Source organism: Myotis daubentonii, chromosome 7 (assembly GCF_963259705.1).
Source record: "Myotis daubentonii chromosome 7, mMyoDau2.1, whole genome shotgun sequence".
In the NCBI taxonomy this organism is placed as follows: Eukaryota; Metazoa; Chordata; class Mammalia; order Chiroptera; family Vespertilionidae; genus Myotis; species Myotis daubentonii.
This window is the reverse complement of record NC_081846.1, coordinates 31,498,912-31,526,845: the sequence shown is the minus strand read 5'-3', so window position 1 is coordinate 31,526,845 and position 27,934 is coordinate 31,498,912. Positions and strand designations below refer to the sequence as shown.

Here is a 27,934-nt window from a genome sequence, read left to right as displayed (position 1 = left end):
CTAGAAAGAAATGTTTGACTAGGTCTGGATGAGCTGGGCTGATTTGATCTGAGTCTGGCCTTTCAGCAAGGAGCTGGTTTTAGCTACTAGTAACTGCAGGCAGCTATGGTGGAGGATGGCCAGCTATTTCTAGACCAGCCTCAAACCTTCCAGACCACATGCATGGTTCTGAGTCGTGGTTAATGTGCAGCTTTTGCAGCCTGGCTGCCTGAGCTCCGACCTCAACCCATCACTTACAACCAGGCGGCTCCAGCAAGTCTGCATCTGTTCTACATCTCTATCCTGGATGAGCAGCTAGATCAGACCAACCCTGAAGGCCTTTCACTCATGCCAGCTGGCAAATCCCCTTTTAAAGTTTCAAACAGTTTGAGCTGAATTTTATGTCACTGGCAACCAAACATATCCTAACCAATGTTGGCTATGTATTAGCTTTTATTAAAACATGGTTTATATCATTTGTCAGCGAGAGCTCAGATACTAAACAATGAAGACAGCAACTATTTCCAGATATCTAAGGCCTTCGTTCTGACGTCAGAAGGCCCAGCAGGCTGGGCTGGCCACAATGATTCTGCCAATCAGAAGGGCGGCACTCAGCTCCTTGGTGGGTAAACAAGAGGGTCACCCCTCTTTCCCCTGAATGAGCCCCCGCCCCGCCCCCTAAGGTCAAAGTTACCTCACAGCCCCCAAAGCCACCGCGTCTGTCCGGATCTTGGTACACTTCCATCTCCTACCCTTTACCCTTCCGCTCAGTGATACCTGCTATCTTAGGAAGCTTTCCTTATACAGATGAGCCCAAAGGAAAGGATAAAACCCTTGGAATCCCACCCCGAGGAATTCCCGCGAAACGGTTTGGCAGTTTCCCCGCATTTCTGAGGCACACACGCCCTTAGTTAACGCGGATGACTCAGGGTACAAGTCATAGATTTCACGTAACCGGCCCAAATCGTCCTACTGTCACGTTGCCCTATGTGGTCAGTTGGGGGCGCTCCACGCCCTCTCCTGGGATTGCCCAGCACCAGGGACTCCTCCCTTCCTGCCGGGCGCTCAGGACTTTCCCGGGGTCGTGCCCAGGCCCCTCCGCTACGAAAGGCAGTTCCGAGGGGTCTGCGGTCCGCCCCGCGCCCCCCACGGCCGAGCAGCGACGGCCTGCGGGTAGGTTCCGTTCGCTACGTCGCGTTTCGGGGTGCGGACCCCGAGGTGCCGCGACGCGCACTCCTGCCCAGACCCCTGAGATCAGGTGGATTCCCGCTCCCCACACCCCCCTGCAACCCCAACCCCAGACAGCAAAGCGCGATGGCCCCTACTAAGCCCAAGGGTTCCGCGATGGTCACGGGGTCGCGGGCTGGGCTGCCCGTCCTCGGGCGCCCGCACCCTCCAGCAACTTTCCTGCCAGCGGTTTCAAGCCCCAGGCTGGACAGGAATTCCCGGCGTCCTTGTCGATTCGGCGGCACCGGTGGGAGGAGATTCCTAATAAGTCACCGATTGCAGTGCAGGGTCAGTAAATCCCAGCCCGGCAGGGTAGTTCCCCGCGGGGGGCGCCCGAGTCACCCGGGCAGCTGCTCGCGCTCACCCCGACATCGCTGGGAGTTGGGACCTGGACGCAAGCATTTTTTTCCAAAGCTTTCTTGGGGGCTTTTCAAAAGAGCAGCAGGGCTGAGCCCCTCGGGAAGCTTGAACTCTAGGTTCAGCTGGAAGGTGTGAAATTCATTCCAAGATTCCAGTTCTGTATTAGAATTATATGCAAAAAGTGCATTGTACTCCCTAATGTGTCTGTGTTCATCCTATATAATAAGGGTAATATGCAAATTGACGCTAATGACGGAACCAGGAACACCTGTGGCTATGACGGGACCTGACCACCAGGGGGCAGACACTCAATGCAGGAGCTGCCCCTGGTGGTCAGTGTGCTCCCACAGGGGGAGCTCAGCTTAACCACAACCTGGCTCATCGATGTGCTAAGGATTCGCTAAGGATGTCTGACTGCAGGGAGCAGGCTTGGAACAGGCCTAAGTTGCCAGTCCGACATCCCCCAAGCGCTCCCGGACTGCGAGAGGGTGCAGGCCAGGCTGAGGGACCCCTTTCTCCTCCCCCCCGCCCCCCCCCCAGTGCAATAATTTTCCGGTCAGGGGCATGTGCCCGGGTTGTGGGCTCAATCCCCAGTGAGGTACTTGTAGGAGGCAGCCAATCCATGATTCTCTCTCATCGTGAATGTTTCTATCTCTCTCTCTCTTCCTTCCTCTCTGAAATCAATAAAAATATATATATTTAAAAAAATTCTAAGTTTCCAATCAAGCATCAGACATAACATGGAAGTTACTAAAACCCACAAATACACATGGAAGTTACTACCAAGGAAAAAGGGAGGAGGGAGAAGGTCTTGCGAGAATAGGGGGAGGGGTTAGCAGCACATACCTGAGTTCAAGTTGTGCACCAAACGACTGTGGGACCCTTTTTTGGGGGGAAGGGGAGCCTCCATTTCTAAAGTTGATCATGGTGCATAATGGGGTTCTAGAAGCTTCCTTCTCTGCTCTACAGCCTAGGTCAGTGGTCGGCAAACTCATTAGTCAACAGAGCCAAATATCAACAGTACAACGATTGAAATTTCTTTTGAGAGCCAAATTTTTTAAACTTCAACTATATAGGTAGGTACATTGTTATTAACTTAATTAGGGTACTCCTAAGCTGGCCTTTGCTAAAAACGTCCTCAATCTGATTGAGGTACGTTCGCTGAGGTCGACCCCTTCCAACTCTCCCACCCACACTCGTCTTGTATACTTGTTTCAGATAGACGAGTGTGGATGAGAGAGTTGGAAGGGGTCAACCTCAGCGAACGTACCTCAAAACAATACCTCCCCCGCGCTGCGTATCCTGTGGCCCACCTGCACCATGTCTCCCGTCGTGACCGACCGACACCCCCCACTTCTTCTAACACCACTTCTTCAAAATAGACTCGCCCAGGCCGAAAACCAACTTCTGCGCATGGGCCACGAAGTTTCAATCGCACTGTACGTGCGTGCCCGCACGTGGTATTTTGTGGAAGAGCCACACTCAAGGGGCCAAAGAGCCGCATGTGGCCAAAAGTGGTAACGGATTATACATTTATTAGGTCATCTGGAAAACCAGACGGGCTGAGCCCCCACATGGCGCCAGCCCCCAGGGAGAGGAATCAGAGATCTTAAAGGACTCTAGGTGGGCTTTTTCTGGGTGGAGAATTCTCTGGGTGGGTCTGGATCCTGGGAAGGTCTGGAGGGATAGGATAATGGTCTTAGCAAGTGAAATGTGGTCTAAGCAAAAGGGAATGTCGTTGGTGAAGTGGTCTAAAGATCAGTTCCTAGGGGAGGGAGTATCGATTCAATTATTTGATCAGACCTAACACAATACACCTGGGAAAGGCCAGGGCTGTCTTTGGAGGCAGCCAGGTCACACTCCTAGGCGGCCGGAGGAAACCAGAGTCAGCTGGGTTGGGTGGGCCAGGAGCTGGTTGAAGGCCACAGTCGGCTGGGGTATTCTGGCTTAGGCTTACGATGGGGAGTGCCCAGCAAGTCTCCTCTGAGTCACTCGCCTCTTTTTTCATGGAGGCCCCTTCCTGTTAAGGAGACAAGAGGAGCTGGGCGACAGTGATGGGCAGGCCTCGGGGCCATGTTCTATGTTCTCAGTCTGATGTTCCTGGGACTTGGGACTGGCTGCCTCCCCATGCTCCCAATGGGGAACTGGAGTGTGGACGTTTCTAGGGTCCCCATCTGTTCTTGTTTCTTCCCTGCTCTGGAAGCTGTGACGGCTCCTCAAGGCCTGCAGAAAGCACCCTAACTCTTAGCAAGGTGAGCCTTTCTCACAGGGACACCCCAGGTCAGCCTTTCCGTCTCCAGCACTGTCCACAGCTGGCTGTCCCTCCTGATGCCCCACTATTTCGCACTTCTGGGGTGTCATGTGTGTCCTCAGCCTGGCCTGGCCCTCCATTCTCTTCCACAAGACAAATGTCCACTGCTCCTTCAAGAGGCAGGTGCGCGGTCAGGGCTAGGGCTGAAGCCTGCTCCCCAGCTTGGGGGTCTTGCTGCTCTGGCCCCCTTCTTTTCTTTCCTTCCATTTGGTTGTGCTAAGCTGGTGCCCATTCCTCTCTGCCAGCCTAGGCCTGGGCCCCTGAGGTCTGAAATGGGGTCAGGAGCAAGGCCCCCCCACGGGCAGAGGCTGAGGAAGTGCCCATCAACGGGACTAGCTGGAGACAGCCCAGAGCAGCCGTGGGCAAACTACGGCCCGCGGGCCGGATCCGGCCAGTTTGAAATGAATAAAACTAAAAAAAAAAAAAAAAAGACCGTACCCTTTTATGTAATGATGTTTACTTTGAATTTATATTAGTTCACACAAACACTCCATCCATGCTTTTGTTCCGGCCCTCCAGTCCAGTTTAAGAACCCACTGTGGCCCTCGAGTCAAAAAGTTTGCCCTCCCCTGGCCCAGAGGAAAGGGCACACATCCAGCCCCAGCCTCTGAGGAGTACCGTCAGACACCCACCTCATCCCCTTCACGCCCCCCCTGCCCCCTCCTTCTGCTAGAACAGTGGTTCTCAACCTTGGCTGCACATTAGAATCACCTGGGAATCTTTTTTAAATCCTGATTTCTGGGCCTCATCCTCCGGAAATTCTGTTTCTTTGTTACCAATGTTGTGGCCTCACCCCATAACAAAGAAACAGAATTTCCGGAGGATGAGGCCCAGAAATCAGGATTTAAAAAAGATTCCCAGGTGATTCTAATGTGCAGCCAAGGTTGAGAAACACTGCTAGTGCATTCTTTTAAAAAAAAAATATATATATATATATATATATTTTATTGATTTTTTTTACAGAGAGGAAGAGGAAGGGATAGAGAGTTGGTAACATCGATGAGAGAGAAACATCGACCAGCTGCCTCCTGCACACCCCCTACTGGGGATGTGCCCACAACCAAGGTACATGCCCTTGACCAGAATCGAACCCGGGACCTTTCAGTCCGCAGGCCGATGCTCCATCCACTGAGCCAAACCGGTGAGGGCTGCTAGTGTATTCTTCCTCAGGTTGCAGCTGAGCACAAGGCTGCCCCCGGTCAGACCTAACACAACAAACATGGGAAAGGTCAGCGCTATCTGAGTCAGTGGCCCTTCCACGTGGTCCCCTTCCACATGGTGCCCTGGCTGTCCTTCCTGCTCTTGCCCTCACTGGATTCCGCTCCAGGAAGAGGCCCCAAAGCCTCACTCTGCTTTCTGCAGCCCTGGCAGGGCCTGGCTTCAGTGGGTGAGTGATGGACAAGCAGGGCGTGTGCAGTCACAGGGCCCGCCTTGGAAGGCTCCCCCCGCCCCCACCTTGGAAGGGGCCCGCCTTGACTTAACTCTCAGCTAGCGGTAGTGATTTTTTTTTTTTTTTTTTTTAATTTCAGAGAGGAAGGGAGAAGGAGAGAGAGAAACATCAATGATGAGAGAGAATCATTGATTGGCTGCCTCCTTCCCGGGGCATGTGCCCTTGACTGGAATCGAACCTGGGACCCTTCAGATCACAGGCCAACACTCTATCCACTGAGCCAAACTGGCTAGGTCTCAGCTGTAGTGATCTTGAAATTCTTAATTTTTTAAAACCAGGGGCACTGCAAATTACGTTGCCAGATGACCAAGGTGGGGATCTGTGCTGAGGAAGAAATACTTTCAACAATGCTCCCTTTTCTTCTCCAAGGGCTTAGACCCAGGCCCTGCCCCCCCCCCCCCCCCACCAGGATGACGTCCATTTAGTCTTGTGCCTCCCTCCATGTGTTATGTTAGGATCCAGCCATTTCTATCACTCACCTGGGGGAGAGCCATGAGTGACTCTTGGGGCACCAGGCCCACGCTGCAATGACCGAGCTGGGCACAGGCAGGAAGGGATATGCTGCTTGCCGATTACAGCCCCAGGACCCTTCTCCCTGGGTGGCTGCTCTCCCCACCCTGGAGGTAAGTGGCTGAGGCCACACCATGCGGTTCCCCCAACACCAGACCCCTCTCGGCCCCAACCAGCCCCTGTTTCAGTGCTTCTGGTCAACCTTATCAAGAAGGGCCATGAGGGAGCTCACCAGCCCCTGCATGCCCCCACCCAACCCCACTCCCTGTAACAACCTCACTATCAGCTCTGGCCTTGCCCTCCGTGGGAATGTGCTGTTAGCTCAAACCTCCCCCACTCTGTACCCCCCCGCCCCCCAACAGTCCAGGGAACATCTTTTTTGACTCCAGCCCTGTGGCCTCTCCTTTCCTCCTGGCACTCACCTCCCTCTGAGGCCCTTCAAGGGGTCCTTGTGTACCCACCAGCCAAGAACAAGGAACAAGCTGTGTCTTCAGAAATCTCTGGCAACTTGGCCCCGACAGGCCCTCTGATGGGAATGGGAACAGGAAGTTTCACGGCAGAAAAAACCCAATCCCCTTTTATTGAGAAAACAGTTAATTCCTCACTCTTTTCCCAGGTGACTTTACCCCGAGATACGAGGTGACATCCTTCTGCACCCACCCCAAGGACCCCTGACCCTGGGCGGGGCGGCCCACAAGGGACACGCCCTGCCTTCACAGGAGCAGATGCTGGTCTGTCCGGCCCTGGAGCAGCAGGGTTCTGGCGGGGGCTGTGCCAGGCACTGGGGTGCCCTGGGGGTGGGTCAGGGTGGCCCAGGGAGGAGTTGTCCTGCTGGAATGAGGGAAGGGAGGAACACCGCCATCTCTTGAGGCCTGGCGCCTTCTTCCTCCAAATTCTTCATAAATAGAACTTCACAGTGATAGAGGTATGTTCACTTCCAGGGTCAAACCGGGTGGTTTCCACCAGGGAGTCAGACCTCAGTGGGGCCGCAGGAGGGCACGTGGCTGGGGCTGGTTGGGCAGCACCGTGACTTGGGGGGCAGAGCCCTGCGTCAGGGGTGGGGGCTGCTGCCATCCGGAGGTTCTGAGGATCGCTGAGGTAGTCAGAGGGGTAGGTTCTTCCAGGCAGGGGCCGGTCGGGGCATCACAGGACGCAGCCAGGACTGAAGCCACCTGGGAGAAGAGGGGGCTGAACAGCCAACTCCAGGCAGGTCTGGGGGGAGAGAGGGTGTGCCCAGGGGGTTCTGAGGCTCTGTCTCCAGGAGACCAAGGAGCACAGAGTGGGTGTGGGGGGACTGTGAGCCTGCACAGGGTTGAGCTTCTCCTGAAAAGGTTGCTTGGGTCCTCAGGGAGACTGAGGCATTTCACAGGAGAAGAACCTTCTGTGAATCAAGAGGGCAGCCACGGAGCCATCCAGGGCCTGGCCTCGCCCAGGTACCTGAGCATGGGGTTCCTTCAGAGGCCACCAGGGCCTCCCACCGGGTCAGAGGGAGTGAGGCAATGAACCCAGGTAGGAGGGCTGCCAGCAGCCTCGCTCCCCAGAGGACCTTCTCCAGGCTGGGCCGTTCCAAGCGTTCCTGGGCCCCAGCTCCGCTCTCTGGAGAGGGTCCACACAGGGAGGCCCCCGGCTACCTGTGCCCCCCACACCCAGGAGCACACAAGGCCCAGATCGAGACCCTCCACTGCCCTGCGGGGGACCAAGGCTCCATCCGCCCCGGCATTGCAGCTCCAGCTGGTGCTGGTGGTCCGGCCGGGGTCAGAGCACCTGGAGCTTGCGGGAGCAGGTGAGGTTGCCGTGCACCAGCCCCCACATGGCCAGCAGCTCAGAGGGCAGCAGCTTGTGCACAACCAGCATGGAGCGGAAAAAGCAGGGCTCCTTGTTCATGCGGCTGTTGCGGTTCCGCGAGATGCCGAAAGTCTTGAAGCCCGCATGGGCCACGGGCTGCACGCCCAGCACCTCCAGGCACATGCCCAGGAAGACGTCATCGATGGGGTAAAGCTCCACAGTGTCACAGGCGTGGTGCAGGCGCCGGGCCAGGCCTCCGGCCAGCAGGAAGCCGCCTCCGCCGGCGTAGGGAGGGTAGCTGGCCTTGCTGTACAGGGCCCCAGGGATGTAGTACTTGTTGTCTTTCTTGCGGATGGGCCGAGCGTGCTGCAGGACGTCACCCACAAACAGGTCTTCCTCTGGCCGCCGGTCAGCCAGAAATTCCAGCAGGTTGGTGGGGTTGACGAAGACATCATCATCGCCCTTAAAGATGAAGCGGACATTGGGGCAGAAGATGTCAAGCCACTTGAGAAAGTGGATCTCCTTGAGGGTCAGGTTGAAGAAGCTGTCAAGAAAGTCCCACTGGAGGATGTCGCCATAGAGGCGGTCCTCATAGGCCAGCAGCTGCTGGTAGTGGGCTCGCTCCTCCTGCTTGGAGGCTGTGCCCAGCAGGAAGAGGGTGCGCCTGGCACCTTGGCCCCTGCCCACCGACGCCTGCTCCAGGCCCCAGGTCTGGCGGATGGCCTCCCGGCGGTCATGTTGCGTGATGACCGACTTGACGACCACCAGCAGGTAGACGTCACCGTTGCACTTTTCCGGGTGGTTCAGCAGCATGGGGAAGTATCGGCAATGGCGATAGAGCAGAAACTGCTGGAAGTGTGGCTCCAGGCCCTGGAACCAGGACTGGTGGGTCAAGTTGATATTGGCTGAGCAGTTAGTGGTGGTCACGTCCCAGGTCTGAGGGCCCCGTGAGGCCATGAGCACGGGGGAGACCAAATCCTTCGATCTCTTCCAGAAGTCATTGGGGTTCACCAGATGTCCACTTGGTTTCTGGGCCTTCTGTGGCCCTAGAGTGGGTGGTGGGGGCTCTTGCAGAAACTGACTAGGGGTCAGACTACGCTGGAATACGGCTATGGCCACGAGCAGGGCTAGGGACAGACACACACTCTTGTAGACAATTCTCTTCCTGGAGGTGGGGGGAGGGGGGAAACAGAGAAAAAGATGAATCCCCATGACCCTCGCAGCAGCCCTGGTGTGTAACTATAGTCCCAGATGGGGCAATGGGTCCTGGGTGTGGGTCGGAGGAGGATTCTGCTTCCTCTCCCACCCTGACTTCCCTCCTCCAAGACAAGGAGCCGCACAGCATAGAGCCTAAGAAGACCACTGTGGAGTCAGGCTGCCCTGTCACTTACAAGCTAAATGACTTCGACGGGGTTCCCTTAACCTCGCCAAACCATGATTTCTTCTTCCCTGAAACGAGGACAGCGAGGACAGCGAGGACAGCGTGGATTGGAGTTCTAGCCAAAGTGCCGGGCAGGGCAGTGTGTGTGCAGTCAGGGATTAGCGGTTCTACAGGGACTCCTCTGGTGGAGACCTTTACCCTGTTCCTGCCCGCAGCAAGGCACCTCCATCCATCACTTCCAATTTCCTGGGCAGACTCTGCACCATTCCGGTGACCCATGGGGAGGAGTAGAGACGGACCTGCTCTCCGCCTATGTGGGGGGCTTGGGGGAGCAGGCTCTAACTTGGGACTGAAGAAGCCTGTCCCTCTTCCCTCCAACCCATGCACCTGACCCAACAAAAAGCAAACAGCCCAGGGCATCTAGCATGACCATCGCCCCCTAAGCCCCTAGTCTGGCCCCCACTTCCCTTAACATCACACTAGGAGAGATGCTATGCTGCCCTGGGAGGGGAGCACATTCGGACCCCCACCTTCCAAGGACCCTGCTTGCCCAGGAACCCTATCCCACCCATTTCAGAAGCAGAAATTAGAGTGTTGCCAGGAAGGCTGGACTCAGCACCCTCTTTCTTCGGCTCACACTCTGGGGGTGGCCAGGCCACCTGCTCGGGTCTCTCCTGTGGAGACAGGGGTGACACCTTCCCATGTGGTCCCAAGGTTTCCTGTGCATGGAGTGGAGGGAGGACTGGGTCACCTCAGGTACTGGGTTGGGGGGGTGTGACCTAAGACTGACCCTGGGAGGGTGGGGGAGCAGAGTGCTTGGTTCTTCGGCCCAGGGGGCTTCAAGGAAGCCCCTCAAACCCCAGGAGGGTCACCCCAGGGGAGAGGGATGCGGCAAGGCCCCTCCACCACAGGGAGGTTTCACCTGCACCGTCCCACTCGGTTTGTAGGAAAAAGTCCTTCGGGGGAGGGGAGGGGAGGGAGAGGAAGGGAGAGGCGCGCGGGCCGGAGGAAGGCGAGCCATTGGGGGTGGAGGACGAGGGTCGCCCCAGATGCAGGAGGCCCTCGCGGGTAGGGCTGAGCGCACGGGCTCGAAGTCCCCCGCCGCCGACCGGCGGGTCCAGGCGCCGCGCACCGTCGGGCATCTCCGGCCGCCGCCGCGCGAGCCCGTCTGTCCCGGGGAAACTGCTCCCAGCCCCGGGCACCAGCGCGGCATCTCCCCTGCCCGGAGCCGCCGGGCCACTCTGCCGTCCCTTCCCTCCGGCCCCCGGGAGAGGGGAAGCCCGGCGTTCCCGCCCCCCAGCCCGACGGCCCCCGGTCCCCACTCACCCCAGAGACATGGCGGCCCGGGCCGGGGCGGCGGCGGAGTGAGCGCGGGTCGCTGCGCCGGGCTCGCAGCTCGGGGACGGCAGGCGGGGACAGGGACGGGGCCGCGCCCCCACCCGGACATTTCCCTCCGGGCGGCCGGAGGAGGGGCCGAGAGGGGCGGCGGCCCAGGTGCGTTAACCCCTTCGGCGCCGCCGATCCTCCGTGCCCGCCGCGCGCCCCGCCCGCCACGCTGCGGCCGGGCGAGCATCACCCCCCGTTTCTCGGAGGCGGAACCCGAGGCTGCGGAGCGCGCAGAGTCGCCCGAGGTCACTCGGCCCGACCGTGGGCGGCTGAGTCGGGACTTCGCCCCGGGTATGCGCTTTCCCCCGTGGAGCTTCCCCGGAGTCGCCAACCCGTCTGGATGCGTGGGAACCTGGACGCCATCCCTCCATCCCTAACCTCCCGCAGCCGGGGCGCCGGGGTCGGGGGCAAGCCCCTCTGGCTCCATTGGACTTTTCCTTGGCGGGAGGCAGAGGCAGACCAGGGCTTCTCCGCACCCCCAGGCAGCAGCCCCTCCGAGCCTGCGCCCTCCCTCCGCGGGGAGCTCCCCTGCACCAAGGGACGGCCTGTCCGCCCCGCTCAGCCGCCTTCTTTTTTCATCCATCAGCAAACATTTCACTCAAAACCTTTTTGTCCCCAAGGTTAATCTGTTTGTGGGTGTGCCAGGCCCGCTCCTCCTAGGGGCGGGCTGCACCGGACAGACTTGGAGGGGCCTGGGACGATGGGTGGCCCCATCCAGGGGACTTCCAGAATCTTCTAACAGGTAAAGCGCCCTCTGCCCTGCTCTCCCAGATGCCTGTGCTAGTCCTGTTCCATGCTGAGGTCCCATCACGGCGCATATGGTAGGACCTTGAAAAATGCGGGTAGAGCTAAGCGGAAGCATTTCACAGTCCAGTAAATAGCAGCTAACATTCATCATGCAGTTAAAACATGCCAAGCACAATTCCAGGCTGCTGCTCAGCTGACTCACGTAACCCTAGCAGCGTATACTATTGTTATGCCCACGTTACAAAGGAGGAAATGGAGGTTCCAGGAGGGGAAGCTCAGTAGGCCAGGTTCCATAATTAATAAGCAAACCCAGGAGGCCGCCTGGCTCCGGAAGCAGGCTCTGGGACCTTGTCTTAGGGGCAGCAATGACAGGGAGCTGCTTTGAAGCTGGGACCCAGGCCCCCGAAACCCTATGAGCCTTGGACTTAAGGCTCCAGGGCCCTTTGGAGAGGGTGGAAAAATCCAAAGTGCAATAGAATTTTCATGGATGTTGTGAGCTCCAATCAAGGAATGCGAAGGGGCTTCCAGGAGGAATTCCACAGGAAAACCTTGGGACCAGCACCTTCCCACTCATAATCCCATTGACCACTTGTCCCAGGGGCACCAGGGACTTCACTGCCCGGTTTCTGGGTTCTCCCCATTCACCCTGGAAGTGTGACCTTGAGGGAGGGCTAGGGCCAGGCCTGGCTGGGGACAGCCCACCCTACCTCAGCACTGACCTTTCACCCAGAAGCTGTGGGGTCTCCTCAGGTCCTGGTGAGGGGCAGACACAGCTATTCCCTGGGAAGGGGTTTTGAGCCCAGGTTTGGGGACCAGAGGGGAGAGCTCTGTACTTTTTGGCTCTCACTAGGGCAGTGATGGCAAACCTATGACACACATGTCAGAGGTGACACGCGAACTCATTTTTTTGGTTGGTTTTTCTTTGTTAAATGGAATTTAAATATATAAAATAAATATCAAAAATATAAATCTTTGTTTTACTATGGTTGCAAATATCAAAAAACTTCTATATGTGACAGGGCACCAGAATTAAGTTAGGGTTTTTCAAAATGCTAACACGCCGAGCTCAAAAGGTTCGCCATCACTGCACTAGGGGCTGGTGGCCTGTCCCCTTGAGACTCAATTCCCTGTGAGCACCAGTTACATGAGATACGCAGATCAGCGTCTCCTACGTGGTGGCATCGCAGCAGGCTGGCTGCTATTAATATTATTATTGTTAATATTGATAACCCAACCCACAAGGCCAAAGAACCCAACAGGGCTCAGGGAGGTGGTGATGGGGGGAGTCGCCCAAGGCCAACTGGGTGTTTGTCAGTGGGATCCGGTTCATTGAGAGGAACAGTTTGTCATCATGGGTTCATTTCATCTGTGCCTAGCTGGAACTCAGACTGGGGAATGGATGACAATTAATTACTCAGCCCCTGACAGGGTTGGGGGTGGAGGATGTGCGACAGGGCTAGGCCCAGTCAACTTTCAGTCAGTCTGACCAGCGGCTCCTTTTGGGCAGAGCCCTGGCAGATTGCTGCTGATTGTCTCAAACCACAGCTCGGGTGGTTGAGCAGGGCCAATGGGAAGGGGGAGGTCAGTCTGTAGATGGAAACTGTCCCACCCCACAACCCCACTGTGTCTGTTCTGCTCTGAGTGTTTCTGTCTCTCACTGCAGACAGAGGGGTGCATGTGATACCATGTTTCCCCAGTATATTCAGTCGCACCCTCAAAAGCCCTGTGATCAGAGAGCAAAGGAGTGTCCCTATCTCAGTTCCTCTTTAAAACTCCCCAGAGCAGAGCCCACCCCTGACCGGAGCCTGTTGTCAGGGTGGGTGGGGGCATAAGGCACTGTGACAGGCCCAGCCTGAGACTAGAGAAGAGAGGTGCTGGGTGCAATCCCAGAGTCTAGAGAGAGGTGTCCACTTGTGGACCCGTCTCCAGGGTGCCTGCTTCAGCCACCTCATCAAGCTCACTGGAATCCCACGAGGCCCATCATCTTATTAACCTTCTTTACCAAGACCAGGACTCAGCTTCACCACTCACCAGTGGGCTCAGGGAAAGGTCCGGACGTGGGCAGCTGAGTCGGGACTGAAGGCAGATGGAAGCTACAGAACCAGGAGATCCGGGGGTGTGGGGGGTAGGGTGGGGATAGGGGGTGGTCTGGTCTATAGCCAAGGAGGGAGGGTGGGGATGGGAGAAGCTAGTTGGGCAGGAGGCAGAAGTTGCAGAGGGTGGTGGTGGTGGAGTAGGTGTCGCTGGGTCCTCTGATCCCCTCAGATTGAGATTCTGCTTTTGAAAAGGAAACGCAGGGAGGCTGATGTTGGAGAAGCCCAAGAAGCTCCTCCTCCCCCTCCTTCCCCTGCCCCCTCCCTCTCCCCTCCCCCTCCCTCTCCTCCCCCCCTCCTTCCCCTGCCCCCTCCTCCTCCCCTCCCCCTCCTTCCCCTGCCCCCTCCCTCCCCTCCCCCTCCTTCTCCTGCCCCCTCCCCTCCCCATCCTTCCCCTGCCCCCTCCCCCTCCCCTCCCCCTCCTTCCCCTGCCCCCTCCCTCCCCTCCCCCTCCTTCCCCTGCCCCCTCCCTCTCCCCTCCCCCTCCCTCCCCTGCCCCCTCCCTCCCCTCCTTCCTCTCCTCTCTAGACCTCTTTTGCACTTTACTTTCCCTTCCCAACCCCCTTTCCCTCTCCCTCCTCCCCATCCCTGTTCTCACCGTCTCCATATCAGCCACCACCCATTCTCCGGAACCAGTTGGGGCAATCCAGACCCTGCTGCTTTGATGCAATTATAATGACGTTCACCTGGGACCAAGGACCTGCCTTGCCCTTGGGTGTGGGGAGACATCTGATGGGCCAGAGGTTGCTCTTAGTCATTCCTTAACCAGACAATGTGGGGCTGACTTGGGGGAGAGAGAACCAGAAAGCTGGGTGTGAGGAGCCCTGGCACCTTGGAGAGAGACTGCCATCCGCAGAGGCTGGTGCTCAGTGGTGCTGGGCAGTGGCCTCGGTGGAGAGCTGCCCTGAGCAGCAGCCTGCACTCCAGGGAGGCCATGACCAGTGGGTGGGCTACACTTGCACCAGAGGGTCTGTCAACTGGCACCGGAGTGTCAGAAGCCACCTCTCTTTAGTGATAAGCATGTCCTTGAAGATGTGTGCCAGGCAAGAAACACTGTACAGGCCCCTCTGCCCGAGCCTGAGCAACTCAGCAGAGCAGTGCCCTGGGCCCAGGACTCTCCCTAGTTGGTCCAGGACACCCCATTCAATGATCTGATTGGAGGGTTAGCCAGCCTTGGACTATTATATCCTTGAATTCGCCCAGAGAGACGCTTTTGGGACAGAGAATGGGGTTCCCCAGGGCTCCTGGGCAGTGGTGGGAGGTCTGTTTTGTGCTTCTTGCTAATAGGTGCTATAAGTAGGGGAGCATTGATTTCACTGTAATATCCCATGTGGCAAGGAGGTGTGGGGTGCGGCCTAGCATTTCCACCCGCGTCTGGTCCTTGGAGGCCACCCATCTCCACTGCAGAGAACCTGACCCTTTCTGCAGGGCCCCCGGGGAGGGACTGCCCAGGCACAGTGGAGGGGAGAAGGAAGGAGTAAGGTGGTGGTGGGGGAAGCAGCACACAAAGGAGGAAAAGGGCCAAGGAGGAGCTAGCAGAGAGGTCGGGGATGGGGAAGAGCTGGGGGGCAGGGAGGACAGGGTTTTCAAAGCATGGGTGGTCTGGTTTGAAGTCTGGGAGGGGCCCTCACCCAATGGCAGATCGGGTCAAAGAGAAGCCCCCATCACAAGGGGTGAGAGGCTGGGGGGAAGTTAAAAGAGTCTCCTTTCAGGATTTGCGTATGAGCAACACAACTGATACGCCCTATTGGCAGAGATCCCAAGTGCTCTTCTGTGGGCAAATCCTGATCGAGCCAAGACTGACCCAGCAACCAAGAAGGTGACATTGCCCTAACCAGTAGGATATTTCAAAATAAAAATTGCAGGGCTGCCTGCGGAGAGTCTGTTGGAACCTGGGAAGTTGTATTTTTCCAGTTTCCCAGATGATTCTGATGTACAGGCAGGTTTGGGAAAGACTGGCACTGTGCCCTCCAATTCCAGCTCCCTTGGTCAGCCATGGGCAAGGGCCGGCAGAGGGACACTTCCTCCTGTGAGCCTGGGGAGAGGGACAACAGAATGGGGAGGCAGCTCTGGAGGAAATTGGAGGCAGAGAGGGGGAGAGTTGAGGAATTCACTTTTCCTAATGAAGCAAGTGGCAGTTGAGGAAGCAGAGGCGTCTAGGTGCTTAACGAGTGGGAAAGGGTGGGACAACGAGACGTGTCAGGGCATTCCTGTACATCCTGGAGACCCAGGCCTGTGGCTGAGGCAGGGTGTCCTGGTATCCCTGGGTGTGAGTGACAAAAACCCAACTCAAAGTAGCTCAAGCAAAGGAATTTATTTGCTTGTATGATGGGAAACCCCGGTCCCTTGCTCTCTCTTTTTTTTTTTTTTTTTAATTAAATCTTTATTGTTCAGATTATTACATTTGTTCCTCTTTTTTCCCCCCCCATAACTCCCCTCCTCCCAGTTCCCGCCCCACCCTCCGCCCTCACTCCCCACCCACTGTCCTCATCCATAGGTGCACGATTTTTGTCCAGTCTCTTCCCACATCTCCCACACCCCTTTCCCCCCCAAGAATAGTCAGTCCATTCCCTTTCTATGTCCCTGATTCTATTATAATCACCAGTTCATTCTGTTCATCAGATTATTTATTCACTTGATTCTTAGATTCACTTGTTGATAGATGCGTATTTGTTGTTCATAATTTGTATCTTTACCTTTTTCTTCTTCTTCTTAAAGGATACCTTTCAGCATTTCATATAATCCTGGTTTGGTGGTGATGAACTCCTTTAGCTTTTCCTTATCTGTGAAGCTCTTTATCTGACCTTCAATTCTGAATGATAGCTTTGCTGGATAAAGTAATCTTGGTTGTAGGTTCTTGGTATTTATCACTTTGAATATTTCTTGCCACTCCCTTCTGGCCTGCAAAGTTTCTGTTGAGAAATCAGCTGACAGTCGTATGGGTATTCCCTTGTAGGTAACTGAGTTTCTTTCTCTTGCTGTTTTTAAGATTCTCTCTTTATCTTTTGCTCTTGGCATTTTAATTATGATGTGTCTTGGTGTGGTCCTCTTTGGATTCCTTTTGTTTGGGGTTCTCCGCGCTTCTTGGACCTGTAAGTCCATTTCTTTCACCAGGTGGGGGAAGTTTTCTGTCATTATTTCTTCAAATAAGTTTTCAATATCTTGGTCTCTCTCATCTTCTGGCACCCCTATAATTCTGATGTTGGTACGCTTGAAGCTGTCCCAGAGGCTCCTTACACTATCCTCGCATTTTTGGATTCTTTTTTCATTTTGCTTTTCCGGTTGGATGTTTTTTGCTTCCTCGCATTTCAAATCATTGACTTGATTCTTGCGCTCCTCTGGTCTGCTGTCGGGCGTCTGTATAATATTCATTATTTCAGTCCGTGTATGCTTAATTTCTAGTTGGTTCCCCAATATAAGATCGAGGGTCTTATTAGTTTTCTTGTAGATCTCATTAAGTTTATCGGCAGCTTCTAAACAGTTCTTGAGAGACCTTAAAAGTGTGGTTCTGAACTCTATATCTTCCATTGACAATTTTGTCCTGTTTCTTTGTCTCCGCATTTTGTTATGCTTCCTTGGTGCACCCCCTAGTGGTCTTTGTTCGCAGTCTTATAGTTAAATCTTGATTGTTGTAGCTAATTCCAGGGAGGGTTTGACCTCCAGGCCAAGTGGCTATGAGAATCAGCTGTGTCAGCAGTGAGAGAACTTCTGTCCTCTAGGGAGGTGCTAATCTAGCCTTTGCCTGAGGCTATCCGGTAAATGCCTCTGTGCAGGGCTTGGGCGGGGCGGGTCGCACAGGATCAACAGGGTGGGCCGGAGAGAGCAGTTATGGCGGCTCTCAGTCCTGTCCCCAGGGGCTCTGCCTCTCTGAGTCCCAGCACCCGCTGCAAAGCTGGGAGAGAAAGCTGCACTGGCTCTGACCGAAGCCAGACAGTCCCGCTTCTCCCGTTTGAGTCTGGGTCCCTAAAGACTCGCCCGGATCTGGAGCTCAGAGTCTGCGACTCCCTCCCGATTGAAAACAACAGCCGCGCCCTCCGCCGCCGGCCCGCTCCGCGCACTCCGCACCTCAGAATTTGACTTCAGCACTGCGCCTCCTCTGAGTGTCCGTGTGCGTTTCTCTTTCCTCCTAGTTGTAGGACTTCCACTCAGCCAGCGTTCCTGTGGTTCTGGGTGATGTCCCTTCCGTTTTTTGGTTTCACTTTTGAAGTAGTTGTTCAAAGCAGCAAACTCCGGCGTTAACCTATGCCGCCATCTTGGTTCTCCTCCCTTGCTCTCTCTTGTCCTCTCCCCACAACCCACCTCCCTGTACAGTTCACCTACCTGTTTATTTGTTTAAAACAAATTTTTTTAAAACAAATTTTTTTAAAACAATTTTTTTTCAATCCTCACATGAGGATATTTCTTTTCATTGATCTTAGAGAGAGAAAGGGAGAGAGAGAGAAGCATTGATGTGAGAGAGAAACATCAATTGGTTGCCCTGACTGGGGATCAAACCTGAAACCAGGGTATGTGCCTTGACTGGGAATTGAACCCGCCACCTTTTGGTGCAGGGGACAATGCTCTAACCGACTGAGCCACACCAGCCAGGGCAGTTCACCCACCTCTTGCCTCTCTCCTGAACCCACAGGCTTCTTCCATGAGGACTAGGAGAAAGGCAGGCTTGCAGATGGCCTTGGGTGTTTATAACTCTATCTTGAGGACCCCAGAAGAAAGGGGTTTTCCCCCTTCCCAACCTCCATATATAAAATTCCAGGGAAGGACTCTTATTGGTCTTGCTTTAGTCTCATGCCCAGACCTGGACCAATGATCATGTCTAGGGGAGTTGGGGTAGTGTGATTGGCCAGGCCTGAGTCATGTGTCTCCTACTGTGGGTGTGTTATCGGTGAAAGTGTAATTCTTGCAATGCTGTGAGGAAAAGAATTTCCTGAGACTTGCATGGGAGGAAGAGTAATATTTATTCAGTGGAAATAAACTCCTGGGTTTCCAATGTTCCATTTCCCTCCCTCCCACCATGGAAAAAGTCCAAACGTGTCTTCAGCAGGGCCAGAATAAAAGCCGCTGCCCATCGTCTCTGCTCCATGTTAAAGTCCAGTCTAGTCTAGTGCCTGCATGTGGAGTCCGCATGGCCATGGGTCATGCGGCTGCTAAGGCCACATGGCTGTGGAGTGAGAACACGTGAATCCAGGAATGGGCAAGTTAGGGTCACAGAGCAAGAGAGAGGAAACTGAAGAGTTAAAAAAATTATTATTATTTTATTGATTTCAGAGAGGAAGGGAGAAAGAGAGAAACATCAATGATGAGAGAGAACCATTGATCAGCTGCCTCTTGCATACTCCATGCTGGAGATCAAGCCTGCAACCTGGGCATATGCCATGACCGGGAATTGAACCATGACCTTCTGGTTCATAGGTTGATGCTCAACCACTAAGCCACGTAGCTGGGCTCTTTGGGGGTTTAACCAGGAGCTTCTTCGAACTAACCAATGAACTTTCCAAGATTTCACACTTCTGATGGGGTGCACCTTCTAGCCAATCCATTATTCTCCAAGCTAGACTGACAGGCAAGCACCTCCCTTGTGCCACCCGAATTCTACTGCGCACTTGCCTATCTCCGCCTTCTCCCCCCAATAATGCAGTACCTGCGGGGGGAGGGGGAGAGGGAGGGTGCTAGTCCCATTAGAGGAACAATGCTGTGTGAAGCTGTAGCTTCCTGGTGAAGCTTCCCAGGTGACCATGCTTACAATGTCTGACTTTGCTTTCTTGCCTTTATTAATATTAAGTAGCTAATTACAACGATAACAGTTGGGGCAAGGTCCTGGGAGGAGCAGCCCCACATGATCTGCCTGGAAGGGGGCAGATCCCTCAGAGGAAGCAGGGGAGCCCTGCCTGCTTGATTTTAAAATCAATTTTTAAAAAATTTGGAAATAAAGAGAGCAAGGGAAGAGATGCCAGCCAGTCGTCCCGCCCAGCCAAGCCTCCCACAGACCCTCTGAGCCGGAGGCCTGGCAGGGAGAAGACAGGAGCGGTGGCTGTGCCCAGGCTGAGAGGAGCCCCAGGCTGAGAGGAGCCCCAGGCTGAGAGAAGCCCCAGGCTAGCTAGTGGAGGGGGGACTATCTGGCCCCCTTTCTGTGCCTAAGTTCCCACTGGCTGATCTGGGGCAGCCAGTTCCACCCAGGACTTTGAGGTGTGGGAGCCAGTCGGGCAGGGCTGGAGCTGCGCATCAGAAAAGAGAAGCCAGGGTTCCAAAGGCCAGGGAACCACGTCTGTGGGCTGGGAGGAAGCTGGGTGGAGAAGCTAGGCAGGAGTGGAAGGAGCGCTCCCCAAGCGCTGCCCTGGACTCACACAGACACACTCTCTCACAGACACACAGAGAGGAGAGACAAACACACACTCACACAGAACCACACAGGTGTGCAAGTGACACAGACATAGGCCACATAGGCCCAGGCACTTAAACCCATACCCAGGGACAGACATACACACAGACAAGCTCACATTCAGAGACACATACAACACTCAGACACACGTAGGTCAGACACACCCAGACACGTCTACACAGAAGCACGCATATTCAAGGGAGATACACACATACACTCACAGTCATACACACATGCGCACAAGAGATAGGCACACCCAGTGAGAAGTGCACACACACACACACACAAATACACATTTCCAGAGAAATGCACACGCGCACCTAGACACATCCAGAAACACAGATACTCATCACACACACAGACACATCCAGAGAGATAAACACCTTCACACACACACACACACACACACACACACACACACACACACCCCTACGGCCTTTCCCAGGGGGGAGGGGCTCCTCTCAACCACCAGCTCATCTGCTACTGGTAAAACCCTGCGTGGTGGGCCCTTGGGAACTTGGGAATGGGCTCGGGACCAGGCAGACCCCTATTGCATCCATGAGTGGCCTCTTTGATCTGCTCCTGGTCCTCAAGCCTGTGTCCACCCCTGCTTCGGACACTTCCCCACACCCACATGTACCCCCACCCCTACGCTAGCCACCTTGGCTTTCTCCTCCCATTCATCAAGATCCCAGCTTCCTTCTGCTCAAATGCACTCCCCACTTCTAAGTTGAATGAACTCCTGCTCATCTTTCAAAACCCACCTCAAATGTCCCCAACTCTGGAGTAGGTGCTCCCTCCCCTGGCTGGCATCATGTCTGTCCCTCCTCTACTGGTCCCACCACACTGGACACAACCTGGGGGCAGGGACAGGCCTTTCTTCGATCCTGGCATCACAGGGGAGGGGAAGCGCCGGTGACTGTCTTTAAATAGCCCAGGGAATGAATTACCAGCATTGGCTGCCTGGAGGAGACCCGGCAGGGAGGAGAGCAGTCTGAACTTGGCCACATTCAGAAGATGACTGGGTGTGCCCACCTCAGGGAGCCTTGGGCGGCATAGACAGATTTGCAAAGCCCCGGCCCCACCCCCAGAACACGCATTCAAACTCACACTGACACGCATTCACATGAGGGTGGGCATTGTGCCCCCTCGTCCTGGACAGCTGGGCTGCCCCCTCTCCCCAGGCCACCAGTGACTCACATCTCCGCCCTCCAGGCGGCTGGCTTGGGCACACACAGCCTCCTTTCAGCCCCTGGGCCTCAAACACTAGCTTAGTCTTCCTTCCCCTGCCTCCCCCTCCCCGGTGAGCCAGCAGGGCCTCCCAGCCTGGCAGCTTGGCCCACGGGGAGGCCATGCAGAGGCCTCCTTCCTCTGCGGCGCACAGGGCTCCTGTCTCTCGTCACCTGGCTCTTGTCCAAGCCAGCCCTGAATGGCTGCCTTTTCATGGCCCGGAGGCTGGCCAGGTGCATTCTGGGCAGCCCCGCTCCCACCAGTGCCGAGGGACAGCTGTCGCCATGGTGCTGCTACCACCGAGGGGACAGAGCCGCAGGGGCCAGTGAGACTCAGAGTCCCAAGTCCCTCCCAGGCTCTAGTCTAGGGCCTCCTCAGTCCGATAGAGACTCTTCTCACATACCTTTCTGTCTGCTTCCCCAGAGGCTCTCGGTAGCCTGGCTAGGTGAGGACTTTTATTATTCCCATTTTCTGGAGGAGACAACTGAGGCCCAGGGAAAGGTCAGCCTGCTGGTGAGTGGTGAAGCTGAGTCCTGGTCTTGGTAAAGAAGGTTAATAAGATGATGGGCCTCGTGGGATTCCAGTGAGCTTGATGAGGTGGCTGAAGCAGGCACCCTGGAGACGGGTCCACAAGTGGGCACCTCTCTCTAGACTCTGGGTTTGTACCCAGCACCTCTCTTCTCTAGTCTCAGGCTGGGCCTGTCACAGTGCCTTATGCCCCCACCCACCCTGACAACAGGCTCTGGTCAGGGGTGGGCTCTGCTCTGGGGAGTTTTAAAGAGGTACTGAGAGAGGGACACTCCTTTGCTCTCTAATCACAGGGCTTTTGAGGGTGCGACTGAATATACTGGGGAAACATGGTATCACATGCACCCCTCTGTCTGCAGTGAGAGAACAAAACACTCAGAGAACAGAAACTGAAAGAGCCGGAGCCTGGCTTAGAGGCCCTGCGGTTGGCCAAATAGGGCCCGTCTCAAAAACATGTGCACGGCCTCACCCCTAGGACCTGTGGCTGTGTGAGGTTGTGGCCAAAAGGGGTGCAGATGTAATTAAGGTTACAGACCTTACACTAGGGTGGTGAGCCTGATTGTCCAGGGCCCCAATCTGATCACAAGAGCCCTTGAAAGCGGAGAATCCTCTGTGGCTGGAAGCAGCCGAGATGCAGCAAAAGGGAAAGTTGGAGACATTCCAGGCCTGGGAGGGATTTGATGAGCCTTTACTGGCTCTAAAGTATAGGGACCCACTCATGGCCCAGAGACCAGACGGAGGCCTCTGGGAGGTAAGGGCCACCTCCAGCTGACGGCCGCGAGGACATGGGCCTCAGTCCTGCAATCACAAGGAGCTGGATTCTGCCCACAGTCCGAGTGAGCGTAGAAGCAGAGCTCCCGGGGCCACCCCATAAGAACACAGCTGGCCAACATCTGAGCTGAACCTTGTAAAATTCTGAGAAACTGGCTGAGCCAACTCGGATGTCTGACCTACAGAAGTCTGAGAGAATGAATCTGAGTTGTTTCCAGCTGCTAAGTTTGTGGTAACTGGTCCCAGCAGCACTAGAAAGACAACATATAGGCCCTGAGAACTGGTGCCGCCCTGCTTCTCTTGATTTGGTTACAGGCACCAATAATTTTTTGTTGTTGGTTTTTGTCATCCATGACCAAAGACTCCCCACTGATGCATTGTTTTTATGACACCTTCATTGTTTCCCAAACAGCCTGCTCTCCTAGGTGGTAGAAGATGAGACACCCAGAAATTGGGGTCGCCACCACCCAACAGGCTGGGGGACAGCAATTGGTGACAGAGGGACAGGCCCTCTTGGACCCGAGCCTTCGAAAGTTTGAAGCAGTTCTTCCAGAAGGCTCAGGGGCACTTCCTCACCAAACCGGATCCCTCCCGTCCCCCAAGTAGGGCTGAGGTCCCTGGGGAGAGAGCCATTGCCTGGGGGTCAGGGAGAAGCAACGGGTCCTGTGGTGGCTTGGTCAAATCTTGGGAAGGTTGGCAGGGTCAAAGGACATGGGGGTTCCAGCCCCAGAGGTAGGGGTGATGTGTCTGTCCCCTGTGTGGTTAGTGGTGATGGTTTCACAGGTGTCTACATATACCAGGCTTTACCAGCGTGGACACTGAGACACATACAGTGCACTGTATGTCAGTGGTGCCTCACTCAAGCTGTTAAAAAGAAGAACAAAAGGGTGGCTGTGACACAGGCTCCCTGAGGGACTTTGTGGTTGTGGGGAAGGCACAGCCAGGAGGCACTCCAGAGTGTGGGGAGCTCAGGAGGGAGCCCTGAATTGAGACCCAAAGCCCTGGGACTCCGGATGTGGTGGGGCCACTCATAGAAATGCAGATTCCAGCCCTGGCCAGTTGTTCAGTGGTTAGAGCATCTTCCTGCAGACCGAAGGGTCTCGGGCTCAATTCCCACCCAAGGGCATGTACCTTGGTTGCAGGCTTGATCCGTGGCCTCGGTTGGGGTGTGCGCGCGAGGCAACCCATCAATATATCTCTCTCACATCAATGTTTCTCTCTCTCTCTCTCTCTCTCTCTCTCCACTTCTTCCTCCCTTCTACTCCCTCTCTAAAGATCAATGGAAAATATATCCTCAGATGAGGATTTTTAAAAAAGAAATGCAGGTTCCAGGCCCCTGCCCTGCCCAGTTGGCTCCTGCACATTTAGGTTTGAGCATGTGTCCCCTGGACAGAACCCTGTGGAGAGCACTCGGGCCTCCTGCCCTCTCGGAGTTCTGAATCACAGCTTGGTCTTAGCTTGAGGCTGGCCTTAGACCCAGGATGCCATCTCTCTTCTGAGAGTTCATGGAGCCAGAGGTACCAGGACAGAGAGGGGCCTGGGCCAGGAGGCCTCTCCCTGCTCTCTACTTGATTTTCTGGTCACTGGAACATTGGCAGCAGCCCCCATAGATGAGAGAGGAGGGGCTGGACAGAAGTGGGTCAGTGTGGGGATGAGATGAGGGGCAGGAAGGGTCAGGGGGGCATTTTAGAGCCAGGGGACCCAGGATTCTAGAGAGTAGGACCCAGGATCTCTCTCTCCTGAACATGGGAGGTCACTGCCAGTGTGGGGAGCCTCTGGTTAAAGATGCTGAAGAATCAACAAAGGAGAGAAAACACCCAGTCCTGGCTTTGATGCTGTAACAGCAGAAGACGACCAGGGTGTGTGTGAGTGAGGCCCAGCCCCTGCCCCTGCCGGAAGACAGCTTGGGAAGAAGGGAGGGCTCCAGGGACTCACCCAGGGACCAAAGGGTCAAAGTAGGGAGGAGGGGAGGGGGCCTCCTGGCTCATGCTCCTCTCTCCTTCCCAGTGCCTATGGCTCCATAAACTCCAGGGTGCAGAGGGGACAGGCCAGAGTGGTCCTAGGTGGGGCACAAAGGCAGCCAGGGCATTTCAAGCCTGCTGTCCCCGCCCAGACCACAGTCCTGGGGCCTCACCTTCTGGCACCAAGCTTTCTTGCATTTCAGCCCTGGGCCAGACCGAGTTTCTGAGAAGTTGTATTTAATGGCAATATGACCTGGAACTTTTTGGTTCAGTTTGCCTGGCCTGCTGCTGCTCTTGCCTTATGGTGACCTTAGAATCCTCCCATGGACCTTGACCCTCACGACTGAGGCTGTGGAGCGGGTCTGGTCCCCCAGGAGACCATGACCGTGGCACTCTGGCATCACCGTCGGTCCCGCCAGAGACTCTGCGTGGCCACCATCCCTGCCTCTCTTCCTGCCGACTGGGACGTGGCCACTGGCAGCCAGCATTTTAGTTTCGCCATCTGGGAATGGTGATAGTGTCCCCACTTCACGCCCTGGCACCTTTTAAAGAAAGTGCAGTTGGTTACAATATTATATTCGTTTCAGGTGACTCTAGCCCCCTTTGTCCCCACTCTTCTTGCCTTTGGCTCAGGCACTATATCCAGGCTCTATCAGCCCGGCCTTCTGCAAATAAACCAGGGTTTCCAGCAAACCCAGGTCGTCATCACTCTGGACTCGTAGGTCACTAGCGAGAGCTGTGACGGCAGCCAGGAGCAGCGCCACACCCTGCAGCCCGTGGGGCCGGTGTGTTTCCGGGCCACACAGAGCGAGAAGTGTGAGCAGCAGCGTGCCAAGTGGGAAGGTGTCCAGGAAGATTCCATTAACCATCTGGTCCTCCATTATCACGCAGCTCAGGGAGAAAGGCTGCAAGTTAGTTCCTGTTAGGCGACAACCCAGAAGTGAAATGATGCTGGCACTTTAGGCCAACGCCAGAGATCTGCGGACATGTAGAAACAGATGTGGGCAGAGGCTGCCAGAGTAGCTGACGGTCCACCACCCATGCCTCCCTTTGGGCCCACACCATCCCCAGCACAGTCCCTGGCTGCCTCAGACTGCACCTCCTTACACACTCCTGCACACAGCAGATATAAGTGACCTCCAGGACACAAACAATGGTAAACGTAATAAAATAAAATTGAGGACTTATTACCTTTGTTTTTAATTGAATCAATTTCATTGTAAGTTTATGTAATTTGAGTTTTGGTAATGGCTGTTTAACACCAGAAAGTGTAGTGCCAGCCACAGCTGGCTCAGCACACCTGCTCTGCCCAGGTCCCAGGGCTTCTCCAGACCACTGCTCCCTGGCCTTTGCTCCAGCCTCCCTTCTTAGAGCTCATGCCATCAACTTGTCCCCTCTTTCTTCTCTAGGACCCCCCACCCCAGTGCCTTCAGCATCCAACTGGCCACCTCAGCTTTTCCTGTGAGTAACTAATTTCTCTCTTCCACTGTCCCCTACGGTCTTTCACCCAGGACTCCACTTAGCAAATATTATTATAGCAAAATCACAACACCCCACACCCCAGCTCAGGGCAGCCCCACGGGATGTTAGTTGGACTAAATGAAGATAGGGAGGTTATGCCACAGTGGAAAAACAACCTGAAAGATTTGGTTCTGAGAAGTATGTTCCAAACACCTTCCAGGTTGTTTTGGTCATGCTCCAGTCTTGTCAGTTTCCCTGTATCCTATCCATCTGTATAGACCTTGGCCTTGGTCATGTGACCTGCTTTGGCCAGTGGGAGAGCAGTAACATGATGTGAGTGGAGACTTGAATAGCACTTGGGCTTGACCTCTCTTATGCAGTGGGGCTCTGATGAGACCGCCATGGGCACGAGCCCACACTAGCTTGCTGGAGGATGAGACCGCCATGGGCACGAGCCCACGCTAGCTTGCTGGAGGATGAGACCGCCATGGGCACGAGCCCACGCTAGCTTGCTGGAGGATGAGACCGCCATGGGCACGAGCCCACGCTAGCTTGCTGGAGGATGAGACCGCCATGGGCACGAGCCCACGCTAGCTTGCTGGAGGATGAGACCGCCATGGGCACGAGCCCACGCTAGCTTGCTGGAGGATGAGACCACCATGGGCACGAGCCCACACTAGCTTGCTGGAGGATGAGACCGCCATGGGCACGAGCCCACACTAGCTTGCTGGAGGATGAGACCGCCATGGGCACGAGCCCACACTAGCTTGCTGGAGGATGAGAGACCTCATGGAGAAGAACCCAGGACCCACCAACAGCCACTGCCAGCCACGAGTGAGGCCCTTGCCTGTCCTCTGACCACAGAGGCACGTCTGGGTTTGGCCAAGTACAACTGCCGATCTGAGCCCAGGCTCCACTGCTGCCCCACACAATTATAAAGCTGGTAAATTGTTGTTTTTAGCCATTATGTTTTGGGGGTAGTTTATGTGCAAAAGTGAACGGAATCACTCCTAGCACAACTTACCACTGACGGTGTCTGAAGAGGTGAAGATAGGTAGCCCTCCCCCCCACCCCCCACCTATCGGCACACTGGAGGGAGCAGGAAGAGCCCCCAGAGCCAGGCAGGGCAGGAGGCATGGGGAGCATTCACCTTGCACACAAAATGAAAGGGGGTGCCTGCAAACTCAGCAGTCAAGTTAAATATTTTAATGCACTATTAAAAAAAAAATCAAATCAGTGAACTCTGGCTGTGGGCTGGCTGCCTGTTTTTATAATAAAAGTTTATTGGAACTGGGGCTTGGATTAGGGTTTGGCAAAACGAGGTAGGGTCATACAGGTGCAGGGTCACATCTTGTTTTTATTTAAAAGTTTAATATTTTGTCATGGATTTTTTTGTATCATTCTTATTTATTTGTGCATTTGTTTTTTATTTTTATTTATTTATTTTTAAATATATTTTATTATTTTCTTACAGAGAGGAAGGGAGAGAGATAGTTAGAAACATCGATGGGAGAGAAACATCGATCAGCTGCCTCCTGCACATCTCCTACTGGGGATGTGCCCACAACCGAGGCACATGCCCTTGACCGGAATCGAACCTGGGACCTTTCAGTCCGCAGGCCGACGCTCTATCCACTGAGCCAAACCGGTTATGGCTGTGCATTTGTTTTTTATTTAGCTATTTTGATTTGGGCTAAATCCTTCCCAATTTGCTGAGTGACCCCTGGTATCTGACTGGATCTCAAATCTCTACTTGTTATAGTCTCACCCAGGATTATAACAGAAGCTATTTCTGTCTGCTCTGAATGAAGCAAATGAGATCAATGCCTGCTCAGGAGACATTAGGGGCCAGCAGCCGGCCTTCCTGAATGCTGAGGAGTACGCTGCTGGTATTTTACAGTCTCCTCTGGCTGTCAGCCTTGGGGGGAGGTGTGTGTCTGTAGGAGGGCTCTCCGGGTGTGGCTCAGCGGCTGGGCACTATTTACTTTCCCAGAAGAACCAGCCAGCCACACCTATGAGCTCAGTGTAGTTTGACCTGAGTAGGATACTCCCCTCATCTCTAAAAGAAATCTCTTATTTTCTCGAAATGGCCAGACATTTACAAATCAGACTTTAGCTCATCTGAAGGGAGGGAGCAACAGCCTTCACCCCGGGGGACACTGGGCGGAAAGGATGGCTCCCACTCCCTTGGGGCTGCTGGAGCCGGCAGCTCCCACTGGAAGGCGGGGAAAGGCGGGGAAAGGCCGTGCCAGTCGGTGGCACCCCAGGAATCTGAGCGGGTGGATTCACGGGGGAGGGCGGGAAAGATGTTTTCCGTTGCGTGCAACGGTTCACCACAAAGTGATTCCACTTCCAGGACTCAGTCTGGGCTTTTCCGG

The 27,934-nt window shown here is 55.0% G+C and overlaps 1 protein-coding gene across 1 annotated transcript; it reads right to left on the bottom strand.

The window, feature by feature from the left end:
• Window positions 1–6,386: 6,386 nt before the first annotated feature.
• Window positions 6,387–10,482, bottom strand: B3GNT7 (UDP-GlcNAc:betaGal beta-1,3-N-acetylglucosaminyltransferase 7). The gene is made up of 2 exons (XM_059703509.1): window positions 10,330–10,482; window positions 6,387–8,787 (listed from the first exon to the last, which is right to left on the bottom strand). The coding sequence occupies exons 1-2, from the start codon at window positions 10,338–10,340 to the stop codon at window positions 7,593–7,595; spliced, it is 1,206 nt and encodes a 401-aa protein (XP_059559492.1). The 5' UTR covers window positions 10,341–10,482; the 3' UTR covers window positions 6,387–7,592.
• Window positions 10,483–27,934: the final 17,452 nt, after the last annotated feature.